Here is a 13,333-nt window from a genome sequence, read left to right on the forward strand (position 1 = left end):
AGTTAGCAAAGCTGAACATGCACTGGTGCATTGAAGAGGGGATAAATCTGTGCTCGTGGATTGTATACAGGTATTCCCTTATTCCAAGCTTGCTTAAATTATCTGTCTGCCATCCAGCTCACTCTCCAGATTGTCTTCCATAAAAATAAATACTCCTAAAAAAAAAAAAACCAAACCGAAGGGCACTGGCCCCAATGTTTTCTTTAGTTTTAGGCCAATTTTTTGTGCTAAGACTCTTTTTTCAAATATAAACTTAATATGAGCAAAATCCTGAGGACTTTATAAATGTAATTTTATTGCATTTATCTCTAGAGCTGAAATTAATTATTCAGAGTGTTCATTAAAAATAAGCTTTGGTAAGTGACATTTTAAACATTCAGAAGTGATTGCAAAAAAGATGGTGACACTGAACAGTGTCTAAAAGGAAGTGTGAAATTTCTGAATGTTTTAAACTGGCCTGTAAGAACTTCAAACCATGGGGAAACGTAACAAGAACATGTATTACCGCTGCCCTGGGGGGGCTGGCAGCATTGCCACATATCGGTGTTTCATCAAGGATTTGGTGTGCCAGTGTCGAGATCCATTTAGCCCTTACGAGAGATTCTTTTCCTTAGGTCTGAATGCTGGATATTGTGGTGCTTCAAGTCTGATGTAGACACGTGAATATTCACCCAGGCAGGTGCTTCGTTACAGCTGAAGTAAACAAAGAGCTGCTGTCATCAGATTTGTTTGAGTTTCAACAATTAGCCAAGGAACACAGGAAAAATAAATGACCATCAGTTGTGTTCGAGGTGTTGGACCAGTAAAACAATAGTGGGCTATTTGCTGTGGGAAGCAAAGAGAAAGAACAAAGCCGCCTCTGTCAGTAAAACACACATTTTCTTCTAAGTTCTTGCCTTTACCATGACCACAGTGGAAACAGTCTTAAATATCCAAACCACACCTTTGAATATTGAGTAATGGGATGAGAATAACGTTAATAATCTCTGAGAGCAGGTGACATGATAAGCTGCGCGGTGGGGACAATTATTTACTTCATAGTTACCTTTGTATTATAGCCTAGACTCAGTGTGGTTTTCTGCACAGCACTTCTGTAGGTAATTCCTTCTAGCTTGTCATCATAGGTGAGAGAGAAGGCTGGCTGGTTCTCATGCACTAAATGCTCTTCTGTTTGTGTTAGGTTTTTTTTTTTTTGGTATGTGAAATGTACACAAGAAATGGTTTATTCTCATCATTATTTAAAGATACAGGCTGTCCCCATTCTGTTCTGTGCCCTAGTACCACTCTCGTCTCCCTGCCCTTGCAAGCCTCTAGCCCTGGAAGACAGTATGTGCTCTTTAACTGAGCTCATCATCCAGTTTCGCAATAAATACTTTTACTTTTTTTTTTCCCTAGGAATTATCCTACTAAAAATGGTGCGTTGCTGTGTAAGTTGGCCATAGTAGCTCTCAAACCGCTCGCTCTGACTCCCCAAACAAGAATTGTTTGGAGTGGTGATTTACAGACTTCCTGCTGCGTATCTTGAGTTGATGAATTCTTTATCGCTTTGCCAGGGGTCGTGGACTTTTATATAATTCCATTGAAGCCATCCATCGTCTGAAAAAAACCCGAGTACTGGAAATGATGCAGATGTCAAATTCGATGGATTACCAGCTTTAGCCTTTGATACGTAACCGCGATGCTGGGAGAAAGAGCAGAGGCAGTCTCTGGTTTTAAGCAGAGTCTTTAAACCGTACGACTGTGTTAATGTATTATTTATAAGGTTTGCTCCTTTACATTCTATTTTCTTCTCTGATTTTTGTCTCGTAGTGTTGTCCCTCAGACCACAGTAATACTGAACAACGACCGGCAGAATTCAATTGTAGCCAAGATGGTTGGGCAGGAAGAGCCACTGGGCAGAGCGGCGGATTCTCTGGAAAATATCCTTAGCAAGTTAGTAGCAGCAACGGGAATCCTCCCCTTTTGTTGACCTCCTTTGACAGATCATTGTCTGTCTCTGCAGCAGTTTGAAGTGCAGAATGAGGAAAATTCCTGTAATAGTGGGGAGGAAAAACACTGAACTGGTACTTGAGTATTTTATCAGGCTGATGGTTCTGCCTAGGGAACCCTTGTATCAGCAGTATGGGTACGGAACAGCGCTTCGCTCTTGGTGGGGAGAGAACACCTTGGGGGATCTGGGGTAGTTCAGTGTTAGCTGGCAGCCCGCAGGCAGAGTGCCCATAGCTGGGTATTTCTAACATGGATCCATGATCACTCGGGACCGTGCGAGATCCTGCGTGGATCCAGCTGAACAAGGAGTGTGCAGCAGCCTGGGAAGGCTTGTTAGAATTTGTGCTATCTAAAGCAAATTCTAGATTAAGTTCGACTGGAGAGTCTGGGTAGACAATGTTTTTAAAGAATATGTTTTTATAAATTGTTTAAATGCTTTTTGCCTTGCCCTTTTCCCTTGATGCAAATTTAGAAAGTGTGCATCTAAGATTTTCATTTCTCCTGCTATTTTCCTTCCGTTTTATTTTAGCTCTGAATTATAAACTGGAGAAGGCTTGTTTAAAGGAGTATGCTTTTATAATCCAACTAATTTTGTCAATTAGTGTTTATAATTCTCTTACAATGCTGCAATTCGTGATCAAGGACTGTGTCTTCCCAAAGCTCACGTTCCTTTCTTTCCCCCAGTGCTGTTCCTGGACGAAGGCAGAACACCATAGTGGTGAAAGTTCCAGGGCATGACGACAGCCACAACGAAGACGGAGAGAGCGGCTCTGAGGCCAGTGACTCAGTTTCCAACAGCGGACAATTAGGAGGCCAAAGTATTGGGAACAACGTCACGCTGATTACGCTCAACTCTGAAGGTACGCTGTAAGGCTGCCTGAGCAAACTGGATGCGTGGCGTTGCAGCCTCCTGCCACGCTCCAGGCTGGGGGAAGAGTGGCTGGAAACTGAATAAGGGATTCTTTGACTTTTATAGCAGATTATTAAGAGCTTTCAGGTTCTGTCCTGTTGGTCTGTTGTGAGACAGAGGTGCTTCTGAAGGGTGTTTCATTCTGGGTCAACGGGGAATTAAAGGAGACTGAGACTGTCTGAGTCCCGCTCAAAGGAGCGATCAGCAGGTAGTGCTGATAGCCGATGTGGAGAATACATCTAAAACCTCCTCTTTGTGCAGTCTGTTAGTGTTTCACTGAGCTGTGGTCAGCTATGCCAGGAGCAAAGCCGCTGCCGTTAGGAGGGCGTTTGTATGTAATGCCCTTTCTGACTTGGATGGTTGGCACAGATGTGCAGACAGATGTGACGTCGGCCTTTGGTGCCGTTGTTGTGTGTGGGAATTTCGAAGGATCAGCTAATCCATTAATGTCTTCAGATCTGACTTTGCTCAGACCTTCAGAACAGTCATCCGTTAAAAATCTCTCGGGGATTGATGAATGCTCTGAGAATCAGATTAGTAATCCCTCGCCCCGATGTCATCTTGCCCTCGTGAAGATGAGAGCACTGCTTGCACAGGAGGAATGCTGAGTGAGGTTGTCACAGACAGTCAATTATTAAGGAAGGAAGTGATGAAGAATCATAGGGCTCTTTTGCAGACTTGTTTTTTTCAACAGTAAAAGGCGAAAGTTCCAGCACCCATCAGTTTGCTTTCACTGTCTGTGGAAGAATCCTGAGTGACTTTGAGTTGCTCAGAGGAATCTCAACTGTAAAATACGAGATGGCTCAGAATGGTGTGGTTCAGCCCTTATGGACTGAGACTAAACAGGTTTTCAGTCTGACTCCATCTGTCTTCTGGTGTCTGGAAAGCAAAACGAAACTGTGTTTACAGTTGGGCTTTAGCGGCCTTTGGAGATGGCGTTGACCTGTGGATATGTTTAGAATTTAGTGGATAGGTTTATATAAAGGCATTGTTTCTCTGTGCTGGTGTTTGCAAAGAGCATTTAATCACGCCTAGTGGTTTAAAAAATATTAGTGTTGTTGTCTTTTTCTTTTTAAAAAATAATTATAGAGAAGCGTGGAGCCCAGTTCTCTGTTGCAATAATGGTCTAGAATAAGGAGCTCTCTTTTCTTTGGGCAACAATTGATTCTTTCTTCTGCTGCTCAGGAAACTGCAAATGCTCACCCTTTCGCCAGAAGCAGTTACTGGTCTGTGGAGTGGTGATTTTTGAACTGAAAGTACCTAGAGATATTGCATCTCTAAGTTTTGTGAAATTTGGTGAATTTTTTCCACATTTCACTTTGAAATAATTAATTCCTTTTGTGTGGGGATAATACAGAAAAATATCAACACTGATGTGTTCATTGGACTACAGTTCTGAACGTGGTGTTCAGGAATCATGCCATCTTGAAGGTAAACCCCAGCGAGAATAGAATTGTTCAGTATTGAGTTACCAGGGTAAAATCAAATTAAAATAGGCTAGAAGGCTTACTAGCGACTTACTGTTTTTATTAATTTCGTATTTTTGGCACAGTGTATCCTTATTCAGCCAACTAAGAAATAATATTTCTTCATTTAACTTGTAATTTTACCCCACAGATATTAATAGCTGTCAGAAGTGATGAGGCTGCTGTCATTTTCAGTGCGTGTGTTAGAGTGTGTCTTTTCTGCTCTAGTTTCGTTGCAGCCCAAGTGGGTCTTCTGGGGAAATTGGAGCAGAGCAGTTAGTTTGGATATGTAAACAGTGGTGTAGGTTTATGACCAGGTGCTTTAGATGTAAGATTACATTTTCTACAAACAGGGAGATAACTTAATACTCGAATCAAAGCTCGAAACTCTGTTTTACCAGACCTTCCTTCCTCCAGAAACCCTGTTTGAAAGAATTGAGTGCCCCTGATCTTCTCAAAGTTTAAATGAGGCAGGGACATCAACTTCAAGTGACTGACTTTGAGTCTTTGTGTTCTGGAGATCTGAACTGGAGCTTCATTTAAATCCTGAGTAAAAAATAGAAACTTTTTTTTCTTTAACTGTACTGAATGAGGAAGCCCAGGTGTGACCTACTCCTGGACTCACACTCGAGAAGTGAAAAAGCAGAAACCTCTTAAACCAGCAAGCATACAACCTACCAAGTAAAACTGCCCCAGCTGCTCTGTTCGGGTAATTTAAACTACTCAGCAATGCTCAGATGTTAATTGTAAGTGCTGTCTGTAGGGTCTGATTGACTTAATCATCCCCCTCTCTTTTCTCTTGATTTTTCTGACTGAAGAAAAAAATGCCTTCCTTGCATCTTTAACACAGTGTGTTAATGATGTGTATAAAGGTCCTCACTGGAACCAAGAGTCATTGCTTCAAACCAGAGAACTTCTTGTTGTCTAATGATCTTAGTTCTAAGCTGAGAAATTCTGGTCCGAAGAGCTTTTGGAGAGCTCCTGACAGCTGTGACACTGGCCTTACCCACAGCGCATGGCACTGGTGAATGCAGAGCCTGGTTGCCTGTTCTTTTCTCTTTCTGTCTTTTGAAACACCAGAGCAATATAGGTAACTCCTCCCGTGTGTTCAGACGTCTCTTGTGCAGTTGTTATGCTCTGAATACATGAACAAGTCTGTTTTAGCACAAATGTTTTCTGGAGGAAAGAAACCACCGAATGAGAGTTGGAGCATGTCAAATCAATGAACAGCCTGTTTTACTGCGTATCTGAGAATGGGGATGGCGGCTGGTTTTCTGACTGGGTTTGGTGGATGAAAACTGTGTAACTACAATGAAAATGAATGTTTTTGCTGTGCTCCCCTGAGGCACTGTGTGCTTTTTCTTTAAGCTGCAGGAAACCTGTGTTTCACTTTTCTTGTTAAACTCGGGAACTTTTCTTGTTCATTGTTCTCTTCTTTTTTTTTTTCTTTCCTTTTTTTCCCCCCTTGCATGGATTACACATCTCACTCCTTTAATGGAATAAGAAACAAACATTTCTGACTAAGAAGTGTTTGAAGTAAATGTCAACAATTGATAGATGAGTTTTTTTTTCTCTTAAAATCCAGATTACTTTAACATGACTGTGTTCTTACTGTAAGTTGTGGAGTACAGCATATTCCCAGTTTAAACAAAGTCACTTTTTTTTTTTAATCTTGAACTTTCTAATGAGGCTTAAAAATGATGAGCAATTGCCTAATGAAAAACACTTTTAAAACATCATCTTTTGGGCCTGCTGTCCCTGTGCGTTTTGTAATGAACTGCTGTAGACCTTCAGGAACTGTTACAGATAGCTGGTTTGTCTGTTTGTTTAGTTAAATGGGTCCTAAGGCAGCGACTTTAACCCACATGTGGAGCTGTGACTAGAATGGAGTTGGTGTTTCTCTGAGGTGTGTCGGAGCTGGGCAGAGCTGTGTGATTTAAATGTCGTGGGCACCCTCCAGTGTTATGCGGTTCATAGTATTACCCAAAGCAAAGGTAGTGCGGGGGGAGTTCATTAGTTCCACTGGTACAGTTTTGGAGTGGGGCAGCCATTAAGTTTTACGTACTAACCATGCTGACATGTCTTTTTTTTAATCATTGATTGGGAGTTTGTTGTGCTTTTGCTCTTCAGTTTTCAGGTATTGCACTTCTTTCAGGGTGGTAATAGAAGGAAAAGTTCAGACACTGAAGCTGTTTAGAGGAGACTGTTTTTCTGCGCTTGTACACTTGTAGAGGTCTGTAGACTCTGAACTGGGTTCAGCAACTAAAATGGTACAGCTGACGCTGTCCTTGCAGAGCACTTTGTGAATCGATTCTTTAGGCCTTCGTGTCTCTGAAGATACCGGTACTAGTTGGTTATGTGGTACGTAAGGCCTGGGGTACAGTCTCTGTTCACAGCTTGTATCCTAAAGTTGTGTTCTTCTGGATTTTGCCTTCACCTGCAAAAAGTGACATTGTGAAGAACATTAGATCCAGGCTGGTTTTAAGTTGCAGAAGTTTTAAACCTCTGATATTAAGTGCCTGTGTTGTTTTCTGCCTTTACTAAGTTCTCTCGTACTGGTATGTGGCTGTAATCCTGTCACGGGTTGGTTTTCTGTTGGCTGAGCTATAACCTGGCAACCGTAGCGCTTTCATGCTCACCACAAAGCTGTTAAAATATTCTGATGTTCTCAAATATATTTGTCTAAACATTTTAACCAAAGAGCTTTAGTATTAGGCAAAGAAAGTCAAGTTGCAGGATGGACAAATAGGTTTGGGTAAGAATGGTGAGTAGATTTTCAAATGATTGCTTAAAAGGAGCCTTTTGTGTTCTTAATAGATAACATCTGAGATGAATAGAGCTACTGTCCGATTCTTCAGTATGGAAGGAGGAAAAAGCAGGACCTCTCGTCTCTGTGCTGTAAGAATGTCCTATTCAGCATTACCGTGCTGCTTTAAAAGATACTATTAAAAATGTCTGTGCCACAGCCAAGGCTTTGAAATTACTAAGACAGAAACACGCTGTCCTTAGTATCTCCCAAGGATGTGAAACGTGCTTGAACAGAGCTCCGTGAAAGCTGTTTTTAAGTGATATAAATAAAACAGCTAGATCCGTTGATTTAGAACTCAGGTCCCTGAACTTCAGCCTTGATACCCTGAAGGATGATGCTTGGCACCGCATGTGATAGTTCTGTGTCCTGTCTGTTTTCTCTGCGTTCCTTTTACTGAGTTTTAAGACTATCAAAAACAGAGAATTAGAAACGTAAACACGTGTGTTTTTTGAGAAGATAAGGAAGAAGTGGTCTATGTAGTGTGTTAATTAAAGGATGAATAATAGTTTTCCAAAGAGAACTGTTTAGTCACATGTTGCCTCTTCCACTTTGCTTTCCAAAAGTGAATCCAAGCTGCTATTTGTACGTGGCACAGACTTATCTGTCCCCGGGATTTTCCAGTTCGCTGTATGATCAAATCTCACGTGTTATATGATCATTTGCAGCACTTTGCTTTTTCTGCCAAGGTCCTTATGAGCAGATTCAGACAGCAAGAACGAACTGTTAAACAGCAAACCTTTTGTACCTTAAGCCAGGATTATACAGAGCTGATGGGGAGACTTGAGGAGCTTCAGTGACTTGTTACAGCCAAAGACGACTATAGAAATTGAGTTGCTGTGATTTGCACGTGCGTGTTCTCCGTGCTGTGTGTTGTCTCTCAGGCAACTGAAGAAGGAGCACAGGAGATACTCCAGGGGTATTTTCAGAGTATCTCCTGTAGCGTCCTGGTCCTCTAACCACAGGGGCTTCGTTAACCGAACGGTGTCTCCCTTAGCCAAATCCTTTGGGCTGTATAGATTATACCTGGAGCATGAGATTCTTCTGGCTTCTTTCTTTTATATTTACAGGGGTATTAAACCTTTTTTACCTACAAGGCAAAAAACGCCAGTTCTGCATCTGAGATTTGAGATGTTTGTGGATATGTGTGTGTGTCGTACACTTCCTTTTCCAGAACTCCCAGCGTCTTAACTGCTTTTCGTGGTAAGAGGAGGTTTTGGTGAAAGCTGGTTCTTTAGCCTTTCTTCTAGCACAAGCTTTAAATCCCCTTGCTAGATTTGTAGGTTACCATATAGCGTGATTGTCACTCTGTTCCTTGGGTTTTGTGATAGTTCAAGAAGTCGGTCCTCTATAGTCTTTGTCACCTAATCGTTGGGCTCTTGCAGGGGCAAAGGACTTGGGCTAACTGACAGGAGTTTATTTTAAAAGGTGATGTAGAATCTTCTACACATAGCCAAATATTTAATTTCTCTAGAAATGGGGGTTTATTTTTGTAGGTTAGCATTTGGGGTTTCTATTTTTAGGTTAAGTCATCTTTCTGTCTTTGTACTGCAGCTTCCAGTCGGTTTTCTCTGCAACATATGCCAGATTTGCACCCAGCCTTGTTAGTAAAATAAACTCAACTGCTCGAGATAATGGAACATGTGAATTAAGAGTCTATGTGGGCAAGTGTTCCCTTTTGTTTTTCCTGGTTTTAAAGGAGTGACTGACAGCACCTAGGGAGAGAGGAGTCCAGCTCGGCTTCCAGTCCTCCTGATGGGCTAGGGGAGTGTATGCCCATGGAAAGACAGGAGTAACCGCTGAGTGTCTGTCATCTCCCCGGGTGGGAAAACACACACATATGGTGAGAGCGAGTCTGAAAGCCGCAGCAGCTCTTGTCTGGTTTTTGTTCTCTTGACATGGGTTTTCTTGATGCTGACCTTAAAGCTCGCTCGCTCTGTTTCCATAGAAATGCCTGTTTGCATCGCAGCCCCAGCCGCCTCTCGTCTTCTCCCACGTCCCTGCCGAAACAGAGGAACGGTCATCTGTGTTGGGAGATAAAAGAAATGGACTTAATACAGTAAAAGTGATTTGAAAACAGCGTTGAAAAGCAAACTAGTTCAGGATTCGGTAGAATGGAGATAAAGGCGAATTTTCTGATCTTCAAAAAACATTGAAGAGGGGCTAGAAATTAGGCTGTCTGTCATTGAAATGAGCTTCTGAGTGGAGAGGGGCAATCAGATGAAAATGTCAGGACTTTTAACAGTGGGAGTGGAAACGATCAAGAGCCACTTCTCTGATGATAAAATATTTGGCTTGAAGAAGCTTAAGGAAGTACCTTGCTACTTAGCACTCAAAATGCAACAAGGCCACCTGGGAAAATGAACGAAGGAAAATTATTCCTGGCACAACAAGAAGGGTACGGGATTATCTGAGTTCCAGATGAGTGTGTGCATTTAGGCTTCATTATTTTTAAGAAAAGCATGGGTTTTTTGACTGTGTTCTTCCTCCCCAGCCCTCCCCACATTATTTGTGTTTCGAGAGCCTTTAGGAACAGAAGCAGCTGTGTACGGCACTCACTGGAGTCCTTACTTGCTCTCTGGCTGTTGCAGAGTGTGGGTACTAAATAACCTGACACATCTAGATTCTGTCTAGATATTACATATAATGCCTAGTAATACATGTAAAGAGCCGTTTTGGTGAGCATAAAAGGCTGTTGGAGTGCTTGGAGCTTCGAATGATGCAGCTTTAATCAGTACTATTGATGTACTTAGTTGTTCAGTGAGAACTTCCATCAAACTCTGAGTCCTTTTTTCTCTCTCCTTACTCAGTCCATCTTCCCCCGAACCACGCCACTGGTTCAGAGCAGTTCTGCCTCCCACAGAACTACACTTCACCAGTTCTTTGTGTGCCAGTTGCGTTGTGCGTCCTCTGTGCAAAGTGCCAGGTATGTTGGCAGGGCAGTAGGAATTATTTTTATAGATGATAAGGAATAATTTAGCTTTTGTGCCCTAAAGTAGCTGCAGTGAGACAGCAGAGTCATGGTTAACTTCAGTCATGCGAGTTCTGCTTAAAGCACAATGATTATAAAGCAAAATTCCCTTCCTGTTGAAGCTTTTAAAGCAGGAGGAAAATGCAAGAGATAATTTAATGTGAGGCTTGTGTTCCTAGGTCAGAATACCAAGATAGTGTCTTTCTTCCAGGCTGTTAGCAATAAAAGAGCAGTTGCTTGTGGTAAAAACAGTATGTTCTGGTCTCCGTGCCAGTAAAAAAAAAAAAAAAGGAAAAGGAGATTACTTTGCAAATTGAAAAAAATCTTAGGTTCATGTAGGTTGAGAGCATTTGTTAACCAAGATTGCAGGTAGATGGTGTTCCAGAAGTAGAAATAACTCCATTAGTAATTCTGTGAACTGCTAAGTTTTTGATAGGGTATAGAATCATTTGCTCAGGCTTCCTAGAATTTCCTTGAAAAACGTATACATTTATCCAGAGATGTTTTTGCTCTGCCCAAATTTTTATAGAACAGTCCATTTATCTTCAGGAACAGGCTGTTGTTTTCCCAGATAATGGTAACCGGGCTTGTGGTGAGGCCAGACACAGTGACATTCAAAACAGGGTGTAATTAATTTGAACCACCTCGTTTTTCAGACAGCACCTGGTGCCATGAGCAGAAAACAGCCGGTGTGCCACATTACATAGTGCAGGAGAAAAAGTAAGGTTCAAATAATAAATATATGCACCCACCATTTTTTTTACATAAGAGTCTATTCAGAAGAGAGCATTAAGTTCTGATTTCAACAGAACAAAGTTTGAGGGACTCACTGCTACATACATCAGCAGTAACTTCGTCCTTACGATGACGGCAGTCGACCATCTGATGTTTATGGAGATATATCGGTGTTGCATAATCAAACGTTTGCTCCTTTCGATCATTATTCATTGCTATAAACTCGCATCTGACGTGTGTGACTCAGCCCAGAGGTCATGTTGGAAAAGTGTTTTTTATGTCAGATTTTATTGCGTACGTTTGGCTTGTGGTCCGGTAGAATGCAGGCTGTTTACCCTGCGCCAGCCCTCAAAACAGAGACTCTGCTTGCTCCGGACAGGATATGTTCATCGGTTTGAACTGTCACCCTGTTCAGTGACTAGGATGGTTAGGGGACAGGAATTCCTGACTTTGTATACACCATGAAACTCCTCTTCAAAGGCACTTAATGACAGAGAAGTCCTGTAACTGGATCCCATTTTTACCATTCTGAAGGGGCATGACAAGCAGTGACATACTATCGAGCTCTCGTGTGGAAGGGCTGAGTGACTCCAAGGTCGGGAAGCTGTGTTTTACTCCCCAAAGTTGAGCAAACACAGAAATCAAATCCAAACGGTCCGTGTCAGTTAACTTTGAAATCCTACGGGAATGTTCTGTCCAGTTCTGATTAGCATTGTCAAGATTTGTACTGGAAATTCGCTTTTTCCCTGGAATGAGAGTCTCGTTCTGGGTACTGTGCTGCATCCTCCACCTGGGAAAGGCTGCTCATCCTTGGGAGCTCTGTTCTGGTTTCTGTTTAGACCTGAGTCCACTCATTTGTGGTAGTGCCTGCAAAGATTAATTTTCAGTTAGGGCTTAGTATTTCCCTTAAAATGAATAGGGTTTTTCCCCCAAACTGAGAGGCTGGGACAGAAATCCAAGAATTTCTTTATCAAATGGGCATGTGTATTCACACGAGCAGCTGGGTGTAGTTCTGCTGCTGCTGACCTTTTACTTGAACAGAAGGGAGGATGCACTCAGAAGATGATCCATGACTGATTCACTATCTTTATGCTGGGCCTGGAAATTCCTTGGTGAACTGGGTTTAGGAAATACCATGGACTGCTGACCAGTAAATTAGAAGAAAGACTAAATTTTCGACTGGGATTTCAGGGGTTTGAATTATTGTCATTGCTTGAAATACTCTTTTAAAAGGACTAAATAACTGCTCACCATTTATCATAATTTCTTAGATTTATAGTCTTGCATAGACTCATTTTAATCTGATGCTTTTGGGAAAATATGTGGTTCAAAGCTTCTGGAGATTAGCTGGACTTTAAGAATATTATGGGGTTGCAGTAACGTTCATTTTTAGGGGATGACTAACTTGATGAATGAGAACACTGTGAATATACTGTGCTCTTCAGCACTTCGCCTCCTCCCTGAGACACTTTAATAAGGTATCGGAGAGAAAGTTAGACATCTGGACTCATTGCACCATGTCCTCGTGAAGGCCAGAACATGAATGGCAACAGCTTTTGGTCACTGCTGGTGTGGGTTTGAGAATAACTTTTGATCTGTAGTGAATTTTGAGCCTATTAGTTGTGCCAAATTTTCAAGTTTATGGAGACTACCAGGAAAACTGGAGGAGCACATGATAACTTAAGAAATGTTGACAGTAACATGACTCTTGACTGTTTCCTTCTGTGCCGCAGTTAAATTCCCCCAATCTCTGTTTTTTAGAGGATTACCCCAACGGGACATGGCTTGGAGATGAAAATAACCCAGAAATGCGGGTCCGTTGCCCCATCACCCCTGCTGACATGCTGCACATCAGCACGAACTGCCGCACGGCCGAGAAGATGGCACTGACCTTGCTGGATTATCTCTTCCATCGGGAAATTCAGGCCATCTCCAACCTTTCGGGCCAGGGGAAGCATGGGAAGAAGCAACTTGATCCTCTCATGATTTACGGAATTCGCTGTGAGTATAATACTGAGACTGTGCAGATAAGGCAGAGACTGCCACTTGCAGTAAAACTGTGTTTTATAAGAATGGGGTAAGCACTGTTGTTGCCAGACAGATGTTTTATTGTTTTTTTTTATAAAGGCATCCTAATGGGCTGGTTTGATTTACTTTGTTGTGGATGTTTACCAGAAATTCCTCAATCTTGAAATCTGGATTCCGATTTCTTTGCGACTACCAGCTGTGAGCACGCCAAGTGTAGTAAATATCAGAGAAACCATTATTTTCTCAGACAGTGGAACAAATAATAAAACAAATTACACCAATTTAAGTATTGTTCAAGTGTTCAAAAGAGTATGGTCTTGAGTTGTAGTGTTTTGCTCCTCATTTATGTGTATCGTTTGGAAAGACTTGCTGACACTGAGATGGAAGAAATTTGCAACCTCTACCAAAGGAGACATTAAGTATCATAA

General features: G+C 41.9%; 1 protein-coding gene across 4 annotated transcripts in view; it reads left to right on the plus strand.

Annotated features, from left to right (window-relative positions):
* Positions 1 to 13,333, plus strand: part of BANP (BTG3 associated nuclear protein) — a 124,810-nt gene that overhangs the window by 16,901 nt on the left and 94,576 nt on the right. For 2 of the 4 annotated variants that reach the window (XM_010145804.1, XM_010145803.1), the window contains exons 4-6: positions 1,810 to 1,932; positions 2,674 to 2,849; positions 12,639 to 12,878. In XM_010145804.1, coding sequence (XP_010144106.1) covers positions 1,810 to 1,932; positions 2,674 to 2,849; positions 12,639 to 12,878 — 539 coding nt within the window. The remainder of the gene's footprint in view (positions 1 to 1,809; positions 1,933 to 2,673; positions 2,850 to 12,638; positions 12,879 to 13,333) is intronic. The other 2 variants (XM_010145806.1, XM_010145805.1) reach the window with 1 other exon arrangement.

This window comes from Buceros rhinoceros, unplaced genomic scaffold, assembly GCF_000710305.1.
Source record: "Buceros rhinoceros silvestris isolate BGI_N320 unplaced genomic scaffold, ASM71030v1 scaffold11351, whole genome shotgun sequence".
NCBI classification, from domain to species: Eukaryota; Metazoa; Chordata; class Aves; order Bucerotiformes; family Bucerotidae; genus Buceros; species Buceros rhinoceros.